This window comes from Ruditapes philippinarum, unplaced genomic scaffold, assembly GCF_026571515.1.
Source record: "Ruditapes philippinarum isolate M1 unplaced genomic scaffold, ASM2657151v2 ctg1040_1_1_1_1, whole genome shotgun sequence".
In the NCBI taxonomy this organism is placed as follows: Eukaryota; Metazoa; Mollusca; class Bivalvia; order Venerida; family Veneridae; genus Ruditapes; species Ruditapes philippinarum.
The window spans coordinates 52,750-73,964 of NW_026854359.1; the positions used below are offsets into that span (position 1 = coordinate 52,750).

The window sequence follows — 21,215 nt, forward strand, 5'->3', positions numbered from 1 at the left end:
CAGAGCTCAATTATTGTTGTTATCTGTAGACGAAACTCGTATATTTTGTTTTTGTTCCTATGGAAATTTTCAATAATCTGACCGAGGCTTTATTCATTCTTTACTACTGTCAACTTGTAAGTACATGATGAAAAATGAGTCTTCAATAAAATAGATGAAACAAGAATTTTATGTGAATTATATGATGAAGTGATTACCAACAACAATGGTTGTGTTTTCGACTGATGCATTTGCAATAAGATCGGTTTTAATTATTGGAATAATACTGTATACAATAGATAATTCAATGAAGTATACAGAATCAAAGGAACTGAGATTTCTAGGATTGTTGCCAATGTCCGGTGGATGGAGCGGCGGTAGACCGTGTCTTCAGGCAATCAACATGGCAGTCAAACATGTCAATGCGCGTGAAGATATTCTTCAAAATTACGAGATAGACTTTGATTACATAGACACAAAGGTAAGATTTTAATTAAAATAAGATATAACAGTTCATTAACCAATTTCAAAAGTTAGCAATTTATATCAACATTTGTTTTGCCGATAAAATGTTTTTTAATTCTCAATTGATAACATTTTTTAACTAAACCAATTAAATCTGATTAAACTGGTGCTGAATGTGGGACCGGCAATCTTCTAGATACAACCGCCATGAACAGTGATCAGACCTAGTCTTCAATATTTACTTTTTTCCGATTTTGGTAACCTTTAAGACTTCAATCATGATTTTTTCATACGAATAGGAATATCTCGTACTTCAAATAGATCTTCAAAGACAAAGATTTGATTGTTAGACTTATGATGATTGAATTAAATAGGTTCCTAGATTCGGTGTGACTTAATAATTACAAAATAAACCTGAACGTCATACGATCATTTATTTATTTATTCATGTTATGATTTTAATAGTGATGTACCTTTTAACATTTAAAGTAAACATATTAAATTATAAATAATGATTAATCAATTTTGTCAGCTCATAGTGTTAAATTGAGCTTGATAAACATTTTTATCTAATTTAAATGAATGTTCCAAATTAATTGGTATTAAACTACCTTATTGAAGCAACAGAGTAAGATATCCTTTTAAAAAGAGATGATAAATGGCATTGTGTCTTGTAAAGGTAGTTAGCTGACAAATTATAATGAGTGATATTGCTTCCTTCTGTTCATTGTTTTTCAAAACGTATGTTATGACTTTAAAATAGGCCTATTAATTTAGAACTCATATGTGAAATTATTTATTCAAATTTGTTTAAAACAAAAATCTCATTCACGTTATAAATGACGTACAGTATGGCATTTTTACAGTGTAACCCTGGTATAGCTCTTTACCAGTTATATGGTAAAATATGCAGTCAAAATCCGTATATACTGCTAATCGGCGACGGTTGCTCCATTGTTTCTGAAGCAACCGCACAGATGACACATCTCTGGAATCTTACACAGGTACGATGAGAAACAATTGTCATTTTTTTCAGTTTTATGAAATAAGTTTAGAATCTTATGTAAGTAATTTGTCACATTTATGGTTATTTTAGTAGATTGCTGCTTTTTGTGTAATATTATGTGAACATGTTTGGAAACATTTTTGTCTTTTAACCAAATCAAACTTTGTTGATTGCAGTATTGGGTGAGGTATTATAAAATAATTTTAAACCAAAAATAAGACTCCCTTATAATAATAATTGTTATTGTTGTTTCCAGTTGTATTTTGTATTTTTATAATTTCTAAACTATTATAGATAGTATCATTTCTATTTATATTAGTTATCATATGGATCAGTGTCACCTGTACTAGCTGATCGCACACAGTTTCCAAACTTTTACCGCCTGACCGTTCCCGATCATAAACACAACCCAGTCAGGATTGCACTGATGAGACAATTTAACTGGAAGAAAGTGGCAACTATAAATCAAGCATTACAATTTTTCTCCTCAGTAAGTGTGAAAAGATTACAAAAATAAAACTTATCTACTCAGTAAGTGTCATAGATTACAATCTGTTTGTCTCATTACATGTACATAGATTACACTTTGTTTCCTCAGTAAGTGTACATTGGTTACAATTATTCTTGCATTTGCTTCCTGATAGATATAAAAGTATGTACGAGATAAAATTAATTGAAAGAGATCAGGCTATATGTCATTATTTCAGGCAATTGAAGGAGATCAAATTATGTTACATCTGAATCTTCGATCTGAATATATCTATTTTATTTTTCAGCTTATTTACGCACGTCCTCAAATGAAGTTCATTTGAAATAATGCACGTTTTCGTAAAGAATCGTGCTTTTATTTTAATTGATATTTTTAATTACCATCAAAGCATTGTCATATGAACTGAGTACCATGAGACACAACATTATTCCATAATTATTAAATAAGGACCTATAATTTCTTTGCGAAAATCGTGTCTTGTATCAGTTAATTAGCCTCAAACCTATGAGGTTTCCAATGAAGACATTCACCAAACAGATGCAACTTAACTACCTCTTCAATTTCATCAAAATCATTGACTTCCATTCCATCAGAACTCTTATGATCATACCTGTATTCAACATAACCTCTTTTTTGCATTTAAATATTTATGTTATTGAACAGAAAGAGTATTTCTGATACAGTTATCATCTGTCAGTCCAAAATTAACAAAATTGCATCACCAACAACAAGACTCAATCACAAATTTATTTTAATGTAGTAAATTCTAAAGGTCATTCACCATCTCATCAATAACGATTATCTAAACCCTCTTTTTCATTGTGGTCAAATTGAAACTGCCTATCATTTCTTCACAAACTCTGATCGTCTTTCAAAATTCCTTTTTATTCAGACCCGACGCCCATTGTTTTCTCATTTCGGACACATACATTATTTTACTTGGTAAGTCATGGAATGTCAAATTGTGTCACCTTGAAGGTTCTATGACCACCATGATATGGACACTTTTGCGGATTTCAAAATTTATTTTGGTCTTTCATTTTATCACTTTTATCAGTATAATATTTATTCTCTTACTAAGTAAATCTTAAACTATAATGTATTGCAGACAACCATATTGCTCACCCATTCTTCTTTAAGAGTCTTTTATTCTCATCCGTTCCCTTTAGGCAATTAGGCAATTTTTTTTCTTAGATATATATCACTTTACTTAAATTTAGTAAAACATTTCTTTGATAGGAAACGAGCTTTTAAGGAAATTAAAATTGCTTCAATGTTGCATTATGGTAGAAAACTACATACAAATATTTCTGCTATAAATTATTCAGATTGACATTTGCATTATATTTACAATTCAATATGATAACTGCAAAATCGTAATTTTGATTAATTAAACAATGCCCAGATCAAAACTAAAATGTATGGTGTTAGGATTTCAATGATTTTGAACACATCTGCAGATGTTGAATTCTTTTTTGTTATTAAGTTAAGAGTACGTTTTGTAATACACGTTACCTAGAAGATGAATATCATTTCATATTTATGTGATGTGTTCATGTTCTAATACTAATATATACAAAAATAAATTAAAGTTACTATTTCGTTTAAACCTCGTGTAATTTAATTAAAAGAATGTTAGATACAAATACGGTATAAAATATTCTCAAGAAAAAACAATAACTTGCTAATTATTTTAAATTTGCACTCTCTCATAGAACTACTATTACTTTTCATTCTCTAAAAATATGAATTAGTAATAATGTGCTTGATTTTTCGATAGTAATTCTAAATAATGATTTGTACTCTTTAGGCATATGTAAAATGATTATGTAGTATTGTAAAAGTCAAGAATAAAGTATTTGTTCTGTTCTTGTACTTTTGCATTTACTACAACCGTCCATGAACAAGCTCAATCGAACCAAAATTTTGACGTTTCGGGTGTCTTTCGGGATCCCGTTTTTCAATTGCTAAGATCTGCTGACGAAGTACCTAAAGATATTTTCTGTATAAATTTGTATTACAAAATGCTTAGTGTTATAGACCTCCTGTTTTAATTTCTAATTTTAGATTATTGATGACTTTGTTAAACGAATTATTGACACGGATATAACTATTCTGTCGCAAGAAATATTTACAGCAGATCCAACCGCACGTGTAAAAAATTTAAAGGTAAACTATTGTAATCCAAAAATATTTTAATGCAACAATCAATGATCGGTAGTAAACGTAAATAGTTCAAGTTGTCTGTGCATTTTTACCATACAGCTGTGCTTTGTATGTTTAATCATATGTGTATGATGTGAATAAATGAAATTTATTTATTACAGATGATGTAGATCAATTTTGGCATTTATACAAAATCAGAGTATATATATTTTTAGTTTCACCGAACAAAAAAAGAATTAATCGTCATATTAATGTTCATACAAAATCACTCTGAATTCATCGACATTTTGTTTGAAAAACATTTTAATGAAAATATCCAAATGATACATTTTTTAGTTTTTATCATTGAAATAGTTTTGAAAATATGCCAATTGTAGACCAATCCATTTTAAAAGTTGTAAAGTTTAGACTACCTTCTTTACCTGAAGGATCGAGATGCAAGAATTATTATTGGAGCAATGTATGAGGACAAAGCTAGGGATGTACTCTGTGCTGTAAGATATATCTATTTTCTTTATTTTTCTAAGTGTAAGATATATTTATTTTCTTTATTTTTTCAAGTTTAAGATATATTTATTCAGTGTAAGGTATATTTATTTGCTTTTTTTAGAAGTGTAAGATATATCTATTTTCTTTATTTTTTAAGTGTAAGATATATTTTTTTAAGTGTAAGATTTATTTATTTGCATTACTTTTTAAAAGTGTAAGATATATCTATTTTCTTTATTTTCTAAAAGTGAAAGATATATCTATTTAGTGTAAGATATATTTATTTAGTGTAAGATATATTTATTTGCATCATTTACTAAAAGTGTAAGATACATCTATTTTCTAAGAGTGTAAGATATATCTATTTCTCTATTTATATGTCAAATATATCTATTTTCCCCACTAGAAGTGTAAGATTATAAGAATCTTACACTGGCTGCCGGTACAGACCGGAATATCTAGCTCGAGGGCGACTGTTTACGGCGGTAACGAGGCTCTGCCGAGTTTCCGCCGTAAACAGTCACCCGAGAGCTAGATATTCCTGTCTGTACCGACAGCCGGTGTTTGATTCTTTTTCTTGCATATAACATATCAATTATTTTCAAACAGAAATTACAAAAACGGATATTTTAATAACGCACTTTTTACTGATAGTAGTTCATTCATAACGGTTAAGTGACGTCATCCTAAGAACGCAATTCATTCATAAAAGGCTCGCGTCAATGACGTCATTTATAACACGCGACTTGTCTTACATGGGGGTGTAAGATAGAGTTTTCTAGCACCGGTGTAAACGGTAGATAATCCTGTCTGATATGCAAGAAATATCTATTTTATAATATTGAACGATATATCTTTCTTATTATAATACCAGATATATACTTGCTCCAATGCTTTAATATATATCTATTTTCATATATTGTAAATCTTTATCTTTTGTCTAATTCAAGACTTATTATACTATTAGGCACTCGAAATATTTTACATCGACCTTTCTTAATACACGTATATCACTTATATATGTTCTGAAAATGAACGCGTATAAAAGATAAAACATAACTGTGCAATATCATAAATTTATGTATAAGCGATAAAGTAACTTAAAAAATATATAATAATCGCTACAATGTACTTGAAATTTGAGTTTTATATTAATTTTTTAAAAGAATATTCAATGTTATTATGCCATTGTCCATCAAAGGCGTACAAGATTGGTTTGTATGGACCAAAGATTGTTTGGATGTTTCCAAGTTTTTTTACAAGCACGTTTTGGAAACAGAAACTTGACAGGCATGGTTGCACAGAAAGTCAAATGAAACTTGTTGTTGAAGGAATATTTTTAACGGTAAATGTGAACAGAAACCCGGTTGATATTCGTGGCATCGCAAACATCACAGGTTTACTTTAATTCTATTTTATTTTATTCATGTTGATCTTTCTTATTAATTGTATTCTTTAAAACTTCATTTGAGATATATTGAATTTGCGTAATGATTTTTGGTATAATTATCTGGTTAAAGAGCACGATCATTTCTCTGGATTCCCATTAAAATTTGATATGGAACAATCTTAGAATACCAGTTCTCAGATTTCTTCACATAAATTTTTCTCTTCTTTCGATATTACTTTCCCAGTTATCCAATTTCGACGGTGAATGTTATCAATAAAAATTAAGAGACAGTATTAATTACAGTTAAGATACCTTCACTTAATAAGACATGAAGTAAAGGTGAGCAAATAACAAAATGTCAAAAACACGTTTAACATGAAACTTCATGTATTTGTTTGTAAATTGTAAAACTAACGGAGTTCAAAAATTACTATTTTGCGTGTAATGAGGACTGGTAATATTGGTCAAATGTTAATACTCTTGGATATTTTACATTATACTGAACTCCTATGAAAAATTATGATGTTAAAATTACAATGAATTAAACCTTTTTAATTAACTGATACTTCAATTATTCAGTGAGCGAATTTGATAATGCTTATATCAACAGTACAGAATATAGCAGGGAAACACAAATGTATGATGTTATAGCCCCGCTCTGTTATGATACCATTTGGGTAGCTGCTTCGGCTTTACATTGTGCGGACCAGAATATGATCAAAAGTGGTATGTAAATACGTAGAGGGAAATATACTTGTCTTGATTTATCCATAAAAATAATCTTTGGATGCTTCTAAATTCAAAGATTTACCATTTGATGTTTCATGTTGTATTCTGCTTAGTTTAAACTTCACTTATTCAATGAATTGTACATAAAATAACATTTGGAAATACTTCACTACACAGTAATTTAGACTGGATTGGAAAACAAATATTTTGCTTAAGCCGGTGCTAAGGGGCGTGGACTGTACCTTGCACCTTCCAACTTTCTTTGAACGAGCTCAATCAACAAGTTTTCAAATATGCCTGTCTGGAAATTCTTAGGATATTCTAAGTCATATTTCATATTAACAAGTAAGAATAATAAAAGTAGAATCGTTTCTTACAATTCATATAATAATAAATATCATCGTCAGACAAATTGTTTTACACTAGATAATCGTGAAATTTACAAGGAATATTAGCAGATGATATCTAAATTAAATCATCAAGATTTTAACCCTTATATTTCTGTTCCTGAGAGAAACTGTCAAATGTGTGTCTCTTAAAAGTTTTTGTTACATTTTGTTACATTTAAATTCAATTTTTGATCAAACAGGGATGTCTAAATCTCTAGAAAATTTCACATACGCTGATGGATATATAAATGACAAGATACTTGATTGTATGGAACATACAGTATATACTGGTGTAAGTGGAGATGTCGTTTTTAGAATGGGAGATCCAGACAGACTTATAAGAATTGATCGCATTCAAGGTAATAACATTCAGGATAACACCAGGCTAATAGTGGCTGATCTGGTACACTTTGCGCGTTATATTGTTATCGCCTTTTCGTCTTGTCAGCGCGTTGTCGTGCGGCACGTTATGGCGATGTCACCCTGTTGCTTGGTTTATAAACCGAAAGACAAAGTGACATCTCGATAACACGCCGCACGTTAACGGGCCGTTTGGCATGTATCGTTAGCGGCAGGACGACAAGAGGACCGTGTGACCAGGCGCCGTTTGGTACTTTGTCGTGCTGTCGCTAGCCACAACACGACGCACAACAGCGTTCAAAATGAGTCACCACAAGGCCTGGAGGCTATACTTTACATTTGTTCTAAACTCTGTCTCAAATCTCAGACTTTTTATCAGCTGGTGTACATGTTTGTCGATTTCTGACCAATAAAGTACATGAGATCTGAGTGTTAGCTTTGAAACTTTCTTCGACACGGATCTTTTTATAAGAATATTATTCTATCATTAATTGAATTTGATAGTCTGTATAAGATATGAATAAAGTTTAGATCGTAAGTGTTCTTTATTTTTTAAGTTCGACTTGTTTTCTTGGTGATATCAAAAAAAAAAGATGATACTTAAACGTGTTATTTTGTTTCAGAAAATAATTGTTTACATTCATTCAGTATTACCATACAATTTATAGCTAAGAAATCTAACCCGCTTTTTACATACAATTTTCATATCATATTACAGACGGCAAACGAGCACATGTTGGATTATATAGACGTAAAGCTGATCAAGAGTTGATAGATATATATCCAGATTATTTAAAATGGAAAGGTGAGAAGTGTATTAAAAGACATGATATGTTGTACATGTATGACCTGACATATGTTGCCATTTCATATATTATATAGATCTATAATACTATGTTATAATATGTGCACATGGCGAGTTTTACAACATCACTTGCGGTTGTGTAATGCACGTCGATATAAACGACAATTTATTGTACGTAATTGACTTCATGTCGGATTTCGTGAACTTAGCAAATTTACGCATGACACTAACTTAAAAAATTGAGACTTTTCGAGCGATAATTATTACGTATTTCCCTTGTGTAACCTCATAATTAGTAACATATATCAATCTTCTCATTTCATTGATGTTTGACAGATTGCTACATCTGACTCCACAAACTATTATAAATAAAAATAACACATAAAACTTCAATCAATTTGTAAAAATAAAGTGTATAGATGATAGAACATGTGGAGAAATCTACATCACATTTTATCCTTATTATTGAATTCCATTTAATGATGAAAATTCTGTAGTGGTTGCATAGCAACAGTTACGATTTATAACTATTTAAATAAAAAATGTAAGAAATATAAAAAAAATAAGAAAGCATGCATCAATCAATGTATATTTTGCTTGCTTTTTCAACCATCATGATTTTTAAGTTTTAATTCAAAATCTTTGAAAACATTGGCAGAAATAGATAGACATTTCATGTGTCATTCATGCATACAATGTGATCACTGACAGATAACATGTAACAGAGAATTTGTATCTCATCAGTGCAGAAACGTTATTATAAGATTGTTTGCCTGGTATTCATAATTATGTAGTCTTTACTTTGTAACATCTAATGTATTTAACTGATTTCCTTCCCCTTCCTGACAGTTTCAATAAAATTGATAACATAATATTTCACAGCATTTTGCTAGATAATAGATATTTATTTATTTATTTTATAATACATTTATATGCTGCAGACGGCGAAGTTCCACGTGACTCTACTTTGGTAACGTACGAAGAAATCCGAATCCCGTCTGTTCTTTACTATTCTATGACTGCGTTGGCTGTGTGTGGTAATTGTCTGACTTTGGGTTTCTTTGTGTTCAATATCATCCACAAAAAGAATAGGTATATTTTTTTTAATGCGTATCATCAAGAATTAGCTTCGAATATAATGAACCAAGTTTTATTCTTTAAATGGTTTATACATTTAATTGATGAGTTTAATTGATGTAGTAGAAACAAATGTAATTTGTTGACAGACCGTGGTATTTCATGCTATAAGAAATACAACACTTCAGTTACAACAGACATAGAAACAATAAAGGATTCAAAAACTCATGTTATTCTGTAAGAATCTCAAGATTAGAATGTAGTTCATTGAATGAGGATCTGTTCAGAATGTCTATTGTGGATAGCCCAGCATGCACATACGGACTAAGAAAAGTGTCTACTTTTTTTTGCTAAATGCAGAAATATTTGACAAGGATTTTGCACTTATATAAATTGTTCGGCTACAGTAAATAACCTTCTTTGCGGCAACGAACATCTCTCTTCTATTTGATCGTTGCTTTTAGCTTGATTATCCACTCACTAATTCATGAAATAACACAGGATATATTTGCCTTTTTATCTGCAGTTATGTTAAACTCTCGTCACCGAATATCAACAATGTTCTTTTATTCGGATGTTTGCTGTGCTACAGTACCGTTTTCTTTAGAACTATTGAAGTAACGAATGACGTCATATGTAAGGTAAGTTGTTAAAAAGACTGTTCTGGCCACATCATTTCATAATAGAACCAAACGCCAACATTCTTCGATGATTGAAATTGTTATTTTCTCTTACCAATTTAAAACAAAATTTAAATTAAATTTTTCCTATACCACTCCGTCCGGTGTTTGAACAGTATTATCAGTTGTGAAGCAATGTCAAAGTTCTCCTCCATGCTTACTTTCGCTACATCAAAAAGTGCTTACATACTGTCCTATCATATTCTGTCGCCGTTGTATCTTTATTATTTTGATAACTGCAATTGATTGAGGGATTCTAAATTGCTACCGTTTGCACATATAGTAGGCATTGACAGAACATTAGAAAAACTCACCCTACCTGAATAAACAATGTAAGAGGTCCCATCATAACGTATCGTAACTGGAAGCAACATACTACATTACTGACCTAAGTCCACCTTGGTGGAACCGCTTAATCGCTCCAACTGTCCTAGGAATAACAACAGGATCACAATGTAAACGAAGCTCAACTGATATAAATGTCAGTGAGCATTTTAATAATATTCACGACGACGTTACTAATCCGACAAATAAAGGTATAATGATTGAACTGCTACAATTTTGAAAGGTATAACCGCAAAGAAAAGTTTATATGACCCTGATTTGTGCCGTATAATATATTATGTTATTTTGGTTTGTAGTGATATATGTGGATATATACTGTAAGATTTTATATCACCCGAGCCGTCAGGCGAGGGTGATATTTTATCTTGGCAGAAATACATGACGTATTTTTCCCGTATCTTACGAAAGTAAACAATAGAAAAGGAGTAGTCTATTGAACGCACTTTTTTGTAATTAATATCAAGCTTTCACAAGGTCATATTTGTTTTCGATACTGATGGTTATATGTATCATTACTCTACTTTGGTAAATATTGATCATTTGACAGTTAAAAAGTGTTTTTAAATCGGAATTTACACCGCGTAAAATCGAACCGTGCGCGCATCACCTCAGCGCATGTTGTTTACAACGTTGGGTACCAAACGGGGAAATTTAGTGTGTATATTACCCGTCTGGCTCGGTTATATCAATTTCTTTCGGGTGATCAATATCCAATCAAAAAGGCGGAAAAAATCTGGAAGGGTAATAATAGAAATTATACACACAACTTAGAGACCACATAGCATTATAGTTACTTCCAAGTCAGCTGAAAAAAATGGAAGTACTTCAGAAGTAACTGGCTTCGGTCCTCGATGTGTTTGCGGACTGACAGATACGAGTATGTAGATGTAACGCTAGGAGGCCCTCGGTGTTGTGTATTTCTTTGTCACATTTAATCAAACAATATCATAAAATAATTACGTACATATATACGTCATGTTTTCCTATTTTTGTTACAGATTCGAATATTTTTCTTCGGCATGGGTTTCACGACATCATTTGGTGCAATGTTTTCAAAGACATGGAGAGTATACAGAATATTTACAAATAAAAAACTTTTAAGATTTGTAAGTAAGGAATTAAATAAAAAAATATTTCTAACATTTTTGCTCTATAAATAATCGTGCCACATAAAGAAGGTTTAAATGTAAAATACATGTATATACATATAAAATGGTAAATTCCAATTTTTGAATTAATCTTATAGAAAATTACCGTATTGTAAAACTATATACATTAACTGTTATGATTATACAAAATTATTATAAATAATGATTATGACTTAATAATGAAGACTTCATCAAATAAAACTCACATAACAAAAGCTTGATATCCATACATTATGAAGATAGGTTTATTAAATTTATGACAATACTAGTACACCACACATGTATATTTTCTATTTACAATTCAAAATATTCAATGTATTGTAATCTTACGAAAGATATAAACATTTTATAAATTGGCATTCCATGAAAAAATCCTATGTGTTATATATATGTCTAACTATAACACTGTATTTATCATTGATATAGACAATCAAAGACAGTCAACTTTACGCTATTGTCGTTGCTATGGTGATGACAGTAGTTGTTGTTATAGCTGTTTGTGAAGCTGTAGGACCATATACAATAGAAACAAAATACTTGGAGAAAGAGGTAAATATTACGATAGTAAATGTAAGGGTTTATAGAAACAAATCCCAAAGATTTATCAATTACAAAAAAATGAATATTTCACTTAAAATCTTTACAGTTTAACAATAGTATTGTACAAACATTTCTTCTGCTTCTGTAACATTTAAATGATGATTGCCTTGCATGCATTCTCTATCTATTTCTGCTGCAACAGGTAAAATTTTAAGACTTATGAACACATATCCTTTCTGCTTAATGAAACTTATTGATGCAAATCAAAAATTATATTTTACTAGTGTGTGTGTGTAGAACTTGATACCTACATTAATTATCTCTGCATATCTCATCTCACATATCACCATAAAAATTGTGTCAATAGTTTTCATTTTCAAACGACAATATGCAGGAATTATTTCACCTCGAATATATTATTCAAAATACTTCAAAATTGCAGAACCTCATGTGATAAATTAAGTTTTAAGACCATATATGATTTATCTAAGTAGAAATTGTACCTTGTAGATATATTTGAACGGTAACGATGCCGAAGTTCGTCCGTACGTACGCACTTGTAAATCGGATTACTCCATGTACTTTGGATGGACACTATACATAATCGAGGGAGTTTTGTTGACGTTCGGAGCGTTTTTAGCATGGGAGACCAGACATGTTAGTGTGTGTTGTTTCTTCATTCAATGATGTAAAATGTAGCGCAGTTCTTTTGAGATTATTTTGACATTAAAGTCATTGCAAGTATTAGGTGATTTAACTTGATAAATATTTTAAGTGATCTGATCCGTCAAAATGTATGATTTTTCTTGTAACATTTCATTTAACAATACCACGTATCTTCTTTGTAAACCAATGTCAGGAATAACATGACAAAATGTTTTTGGCAATTCGACCACATCACATGTGCACAGTAAAAAGACTGTATTGTTTTATGAAGTAATTATTATATACACTTCTCAGGTAAAAATACAAGCACTCAATGATTCCCACCAAATAGGACTTTGTGTGTACAATGTTGTTGTTCTAAGTGCTGTCGGTGTAATGTTGTCATTGGTGTTAGAAGACAAAGAAGTTGTATTGTATGGTGTTACATCAGGGTGCCTCATCCTCGGAACAACTCTTACACAGCTTGTTATCTTTATACCAAAGGTAATATATCACCGGCCGAAATAAGTACCATACACGAACAGGCTCAGTTAAACAGAGTCTGCACCATTTCATTTTTTTGAGCGTTCTTTATGGATTTATATTATTAGAAATTGATTCGTTTCTATCTATATGTAAAATATTTATAGTATTACATTTTATTTAAATACTAGTTGCCTTATCCTTCATTTAATGCTATATTTTACATAATGATCTTCATTTACTCAAGTTTACTAATCATCATATGTCTTTTATTTATTATCTAACTTAACGTGAATGTTTTCTTTACTTCAAAGCATTACTGAATTATAGTTAAAAAGACCAGATTTATATTTCAATGCAAGTATGACTAAAAAGATATATATTTTAGTCATTACGATCACAGTTCCATTCTAAAGCAAAGCAAACAATTGATACAATTATTATATGATCTTATTTTGTTTCATGTACAACATCACGTACCTTGTGCTAAACTGTTGTTCATGTATTGTATTATTACTTGCATGAGTATCTTTTTCTAAGAAACGATTGTAATTTTGAATTTAACAGATTCAAGCTGTGAGAAACAAGATATCTAGCAGTGACCAGGTTACAACAGGACTGAACAACATGACAATAGGAACTGTTAGAACTGAATCTAAAGCAGTGTGTTCTACATCACTGGAAAAATGACAATATCTTCATCATTTACATATTGTGAATTGTTTCATTATGTGCAAACATTACAGTTTTAAAATTAGTTTACGTGAATATTCTTTGTTTAACGCCAGTATATTTTGCTGGTTACCTAAATTTTGTAATCAATGCACGTCTTAATCATGAACTTATTGAAGCTAAGCAGTCGCCATTATTCGTTTTAATTACTATACAAAGTCGTGTTTACGTACATATCGAAACAAAACTCTGAAATAAATATTTTTAATAACGTATGTATACTTTTTCTGTTGATAATTCGATAGTTTTTGATGGCTGAAATACATTCTCAGGGTCGATTCTTTTGATATAAAAAGAATCAGAAACTGAAACAAAAACGTGCATAACTATATAATTCATTTTATTCAAATACAATACAGCTTATAACCGCATGATGACATAATAACAGCAAATTTACATGATAACGTATAGTGTATATTGTTATGTAAATATATACAAAACATTATTATCACAATGTTTTAATATTATACAAATATGGACTTTTTAGCTGTTGAATATGATGTGATATGTACTGGAAAAATTAATTTTTCAGTACATATCACATCATATTCAACAGCTAAAAAGTTCATATCTGTTTTATTATATAATCTATAAATAGCTTTTATATGGCTTATCACATCTGCCATTGCATACGACGGAAATCATTATTTTTTAGCTTGTCTACTGTTTCCATAATTTGGCCCTTTCCATTGGCATGCTAATCCCTACTTTTCTTAAAAATGAAAAGCGGTAACTAAAATAGACTAATTTGACTCTTATGTACACCCATCAGAATAATAACAACAAACTTGGCGTGACACCATGTCAAAGTCTCGCGTCTTTTAGGGATTTCAAGAAAATCTATTTTTAGAAGAAAAACCGGTGAATATACTCTGAAAATCTATTTTTAGGAAAAAAAACAGTGAATATACTCTGATATTGACCTGTTATTTTTTACAAAAAGTTGCTTGTTAGCCAATCAGGGAGAGGCATTTCAAAGCTATTTATAGATTATATAATAAACATGTTTATTGTAAAACTACAATATGATGGCCTGATATGTTGTTATTTAGAGTGTTCTGAAACATTGATTTACATTATTTCTAAAACTGAAACACATATGTTAGGTTAATCAGGGAATCTGTGATGATTGCAGATCAGTTTATTCATGCAAATTACGTCTACAAGACATTTTGAATAATGGTATTAGAAATGATCACTTTATTTTAGAACACAAAACCACGTGATTGATTCCGACATTGTTTTGTTATTTGGATTATTTATATTATCATTTAAAAGATGTATAAACATAAATAGTATGAATTTTATAAATGATAAATCAAGGTGCACGAAATATGAACAAGGCAAAAACAACCACAACATTAATTCTATTTTGTAAATAAATGCCCCAGGTCCAAAATACACGATATAATCAATGCAGTAATATAAATTTAAGCTGTTTCTACAATTCACATTTTTATCTTTGATATGGTTTATATTTATATTAATTATCAGTAATGTCATGAACAAAAATAGCAATATTCTTTATTTTTTCCACATTTTGAGTTTTAATCAAGTTGCAAAAATTATACAATGTATAAATCTGACTGTACCGTGATAATATTTAACGTTGCTTTGGTTGGGAAATCTGTTATGAATTAAAAAATACATAAAATTTTTCTACAATAATAAAAGTGTTATCATTTTGCAAAAAGTTTGTTTACAGAACAGTGTATACTTATAAACTCTTCACAATATTGTGTTTGGACTTTCAGAGATTTTACTTCCATAAACTGCCATTTATAAATACAATAATTATTTTTATTCTCATTTACAGACATACCGATATAAGTACAGAATTCTGAAATTGAATTTAAGTCAGAAACAGAAAATTTCACAGCGAAAATTATATATATATAATATCGGAAATAGTCGCGATGTCCCTTATTACTTAGCAAGGGAGATAATTCATTTATATACAAATTAAACATGCTCGTACTCGTTACTTCCCCTTGCTTCGTACATTAAAAAAAATAGTACTAACTTGTATACATTCATGGAAATTTGATTACATTGATAAAAGAACATGTAATAAATTTTCTGTACTGACACATCTATTCTTGTTTTTTTTAAATATTCATTACGAACATAAAATCTTGCACCTGGTTATTTGATATATTTCTTCATCATACTTTGTAATATAAAAATATAATCAATTCTTGAGTAACCGGAGCTGATTCCGACTAGAAATCTGTCTACTTTATCAAACTTCTTTGCCCATTTTCTAAATATATATAATATTAGAAAATATCTTATGGATAACCTTGATTAAAGAAATTCCCCTATAATTTAAATTATCATCTTCCTGCACCGGAACTAAACCTATCCCTCTCAATTTCTGGGCAAACAGTTTAACAATTTACAAAAGACAGGTGCGATTAAAGTCAAAGCATTTTTATCTCTCAATATTTTTGTGATTTCTAAAAATTTCGATTCATAATTAATTTCTGTAGGGATTAAACATTACACCTAAATAATCATGTGCTATTCGTACGTGCATTGAAATCGCCACCTAAATATGAGATACATTGGATACATATTATGTCATGTAATATTTCAATATATTCTTTGAATTGATTTAATTCCATTCTTTTCTGATTTTTTTGTCATAGATGACCATTCAGAAGAAACGTAAACAATGTATAAAATGCATGTAATATCCTGCATGTATCTATACAAAGCACTTTTAATATATTAAACAATACAAATTGTAAAATCGGTGCATATTCGTGTTTTTATCAGGTGCGATTTAATATACACTAAAACAGCACCACTGTTAAGTAAAGAGCCAGCAGAATTTAAACGTGTATTATCAAAACACATATACCAATCCAGAATGTTTGCGAATTTATATTCAAAATCATTCAAAGTTTCTATTAAACCAAACATGTCAAAGCCCTGTGAATAGTTTCAGATATTGTCTATGATTTCTAGCCAGTACTAGTTTTTTACCAAGTTCATACATTTGTAACTGGACACGTTATGTGTAATCTCCTCGTACTGGAAATGCGACCCTCTTTTCAAATTTTGTCTCAATATTTTGGATTATGTTTTCACGATCCTTAAATTAATCGAATTGAATAACAATCGGGCATTTATCTGTCTACTCGATAAGCCCTTTCGATCTGTTCGTTTTCCATTTCTGGAAAGACAAGATTACTATTAATTAATTGCCTAACCTTCAGCCAGGTATCCTCCCATTTCTTGCCTAGTTTTCAGGGTATAAAGTGTATAAATATTCTTATTGTTTGTATTATAGAACAAAATTATCAAGAATGGAATATTTAAGCATTTACAACTACAATTAGTAAGATTTAAGAAACCCTTTCATTACAGGTCAAATAATACAAACATAAGGTGGTAAACATATAAATAACATTAAAAGTTGGTTGTTAATGCGTTCATAACAATCTCATTATAGTATATTCGATCTGACTCTGGTAAATCTATGCTGTAAACATGCAATCTTGCTTAATCATATCGATCATTTTATTCTTCGATTATTTAAATGTCATCTTGGTACAATGAAGGTCTCTATGAATCTATTGTGTTATTCCAGGCAGAAATTGAGGGTTGTACACGGATAGCATTCCTGGCAGCAACAGTTGATACAGTCCTTACCTCAACTTTGTTCGCAATTGCTTGGATCTAAAAGAAAAAAATATTGAAAAAGAAACACTTCGTCAGTATTTACATATAGCAAAAGAAAGCGAAGCTATTTAGTAATTTTACCTAGAGTCATATCTATAAAATATATTGACAATTCCTTTATGTTAAAAACACGTGTGGTTCATTCAGTACAAATTATTTCCAGTCAATATATCTGCTGAAAGGCGTATGTTACATACATACATACATGTACATATAGCAGATTGTAATCTACGGAATAGAATTTATTTTAACTTTGATCTTAAAATATAATAACATATATATCTTGGGACAGACATTTTTAAGCAAATGCGCTTGGAAGTCTATTTAATTAAGTAAAGTAAATAAAATGGCGTTAATAGGTTTATTGACGAAACATTTGAAGTCATGTGACCTTTTCAAAATTCAGCATGTATTGTGTCATAATGCATTTGATTGCCAATGTCTGTTTTGTAAGGGAAAAGTATGGATAGAATAATTATAAATATCATTATGGCATAACGAAGTACTTAACTGACAACATACTTTTGGTATAAAAATAATCAGCTGTGTTGTAGTGGTGCCAAATATTAGAAACCCGGATGTAATACCGTACAATAGTACTTCCTGGTCCTCTAAAAGCAAGGTCAATGTCACACCAACAGCGCTTAGAACGACAACATTGTAGAGACATAGACCTATCCTCTGAGAGTCGTTCAATGCTTCAAGTCGTATCTACAATATACATCTACAAACATTGATCATGCTGCTGTCTTATTCTTACCGGATTCTAAGGCCTTATCACTATTTTCATATCTGTACAAAATTGTATAATAACTCATTGTATAAGACAAGTATTTCTTCAGTTGGTAAAATAAGAAATAGGTCTGTTTTAAATAGAATACAACTAGATTAACGCATAGTTAAATATTACGCTTTAGAATATCGTCTCTTGTAACAAATCCCAAAGTTTTGATAAAGTTTTCAATTTTTTGAGTGAAGTGTGAAAATAAACTTATGATCAGATACAAGTGTAAATCAAAATAAACTTTTGTATCAAATTACCAGATAGTATGTAGAACATCACTGAAGCAAAACTGATACCGAAACATTTATTACCATTTCTAGGCTTTGAAAACAAACAAACAAGCAATATATCACCTAAAATGCCTCAGAAAAACACATCAACAAAACACTAAAACTGAACAGAGAAATACTTACACGTCTTGTTTCCCATGCAAGAAAAGCCCCGAATGTCAGTAATGTTCCTTGTATAACACGTAATGTCCAATTAAAATACTGCGACTTCTCAGAATGACATACCCGTACAAAAGGTTGAATACTTGTCCCGTCGGACGTATGATATATCTAATTTTGAAAATACAATTTTGCATTTCTAATAATAATAGCCTTTATATTGCTTTTCTAATAATTTATGAAACAAGTAAAAGTGACATTATGCCCATCCAAGGGTATATAGTGAGTGAACGGGTGAAGATCAAAATATGTTTTCATTTTGCCATAATCCCTTTTAATTTAATAATTAAGTTCACATAAACAATAGATAGCATACAGATCCAAATGAAATTTCTGTAAATATATCCGTTAGAATTTACGTATAACGCTTAGGTTATAAAAAGAGTGGGGCAGTCTTTTTTAAATTTTAGGTAGATTTATAATTTTATCCTAAACATTTTCCAATATCAACTGTTGGTCAAACACCATTTTGACAGTCAATCTTTAGAAATATAAAGTAAATTCAGCTCAACTTGACTTTGAAAAATATGAGTATAATGTCACTTTAATAATAACGCACCGTAATTGCCAAAACTTTCCTATAAAGACACAGATAAGACTTCTAAGAAAGATGTGAGTATGCGAAATACCAACAACAATGGTTTCCTTCACTTTTCAAGTAAACATTACAGCAAAAGTCATATTTCGCTACTTTTCATAGATAATAAGTGCATTGTTTCAATACATTTTCAAGGAAACCCTTTTATAGAAAATTCTAAGTGTAAATATTTTTTTCAAAAGTAAATAATCAAAATATGATAAAACAATAATATAAGATAAATATAAAAAAACACCTCCTTCTCCAAGAGTTTCACGTGTACCGTTTCTGCACCAATAAATTCCCACACTATAAGTACAGCTAGAATTACACAAACAAGAAGACCATTGACTGCAAAGAGTTGTTGGTCTTTAATTCGCTGAAAAAAAATACGTTATACAATGTATTGCATTTCGAAATGATATTGTTATATAAAAAGAATTATATATACAAAGAAAGGGTTAGAAAGGTCACGTTATGATGGCACAGTTTACATAAGCAAAACAGCAATTATATATCTATTACCTATTTACTTCTCGGTGAGATTTACATATTTATGACATAATTTAACGAATGAGTCATTTAATCTAGTAAGTTTCATGTTTTTACCATCCGAATAATTTAATCTAGTAAGTTTCATGTTTTTACCATTCGAATCGGTTTCTTATTAGTAAAGATACGGTAAACTCTCCATGTCTTGGAAAACAATGCTCCGAAAGTTATAGTGAATCCAAGGCAAAAGCTGTATATTCTAGCCTGAAATATGTTAGATATCTATCCTAGATATATGTTCTGATGACCATTATAAAAGCAATGTTATCTGACCTTTATGCAGCTAAATGTCTTAAAATGGACTTCACCAACTAACATATAATCGATTTTGGAATTGGTTAGCCATCAGTATAAAGCCAGATTAGAGCGCTGGTTACTTTAGGGTTCAGCAGAGTAAGGGCTAAACAAATTTATAACTTTAAATATGAGAAAAAAGTTCCCGCTTAGACAATTACAAACAAATCTATATGTATTTCATCCATTCTGATTGAAATCTGCATGTATTTAACGCTACATGTAAGAAATTACTCAGTAGATCTGAATTGTAGTCAAATTGAATTTTATCTTAATTCTAATACATATTCGTGTTTTCATCCAATATATATTAAATACTTACCTTACAAACCAAATTGCTGTTTGTTTTCATTGATTTGAAGAACACGGTGCAGTAACATAAAGTACATCCGAGGAGCACCATATTGTTTATATTCGGTGATGAAAGCTTGACATATCTGTTAAAACAAACCATAATTATTATTCATTTGAGCAAGTTAGTTATTTTTATAATAATAATAAACTTCATCATCATCATCATCATCATTACTATTATCATTATTATTATTATTATTATTATTATTATCATTATTATTATTATTATATTATTATTATTATTATTATTATTATTATTATTATTATAGGAAGGCAATTTATTATACACAGTTACGAAAAAAGTTGCCATGGTTAACCAATTTGCCATGGGAAAGCAATTTGTAATGGCAAATTATTGACAATCCATGGCAAAGTCCTTCCTTGGCAAATGCCTACTATGCATGGATTTTTACAAAACAACTAGTAAAGATAAAAAAAAAACACATTAACTTTTAAAGCAATTCAGTAATGTAACAATGTAAGATAGTTTTTATTTTTAAAGCGCGTAAAAATATGGGTCGAATTTGCCAAAAACTGGCATGGCAAAAAGAAGCCAGCAGCTATAACATATAAAGTATATATTGTGTAATTAAAACA

At 30.1% G+C, this 21,215-nt stretch overlaps 2 protein-coding genes across 2 annotated transcripts; one reads left to right on the forward strand and one right to left on the reverse strand.

The window, feature by feature from the left end:
- The first annotated feature begins 34 nt into the window (after positions 1–34).
- On the forward strand, positions 35–13,955 carry LOC132739917 (gamma-aminobutyric acid type B receptor subunit 1-like). The gene is made up of 16 exons (XM_060727747.1): positions 35–460; positions 1,311–1,448; positions 1,770–1,940; positions 4,008–4,109; positions 4,535–4,600; positions 5,797–5,992; positions 6,565–6,711; positions 7,304–7,462; positions 8,182–8,268; positions 9,210–9,360; positions 9,872–9,986; positions 11,369–11,476; positions 11,945–12,067; positions 12,569–12,715; positions 13,019–13,207; positions 13,754–13,955. The coding sequence occupies exons 1-16, from the start codon at positions 206–208 to the stop codon at positions 13,874–13,876; spliced, it is 2,277 nt and encodes a 758-aa protein (XP_060583730.1). The 5' UTR covers positions 35–205; the 3' UTR covers positions 13,877–13,955.
- A 3,316-nt stretch (positions 13,956–17,271) lies between these two features.
- On the reverse strand, positions 17,272–20,179 carry LOC132739918 (gamma-aminobutyric acid type B receptor subunit 2-like). Its single transcript, XM_060727749.1, has 5 exons — positions 20,067–20,179; positions 19,675–19,797; positions 18,806–18,952; positions 18,131–18,319; positions 17,272–17,605 (listed from the first exon to the last, which is right to left on the reverse strand). The coding sequence occupies exons 1-5, from the start codon at positions 20,067–20,069 to the stop codon at positions 17,492–17,494; spliced, it is 576 nt and encodes a 191-aa protein (XP_060583732.1). The 5' UTR covers positions 20,070–20,179; the 3' UTR covers positions 17,272–17,491.
- Between the last annotated feature and the right edge of the window lie 1,036 nt (positions 20,180–21,215).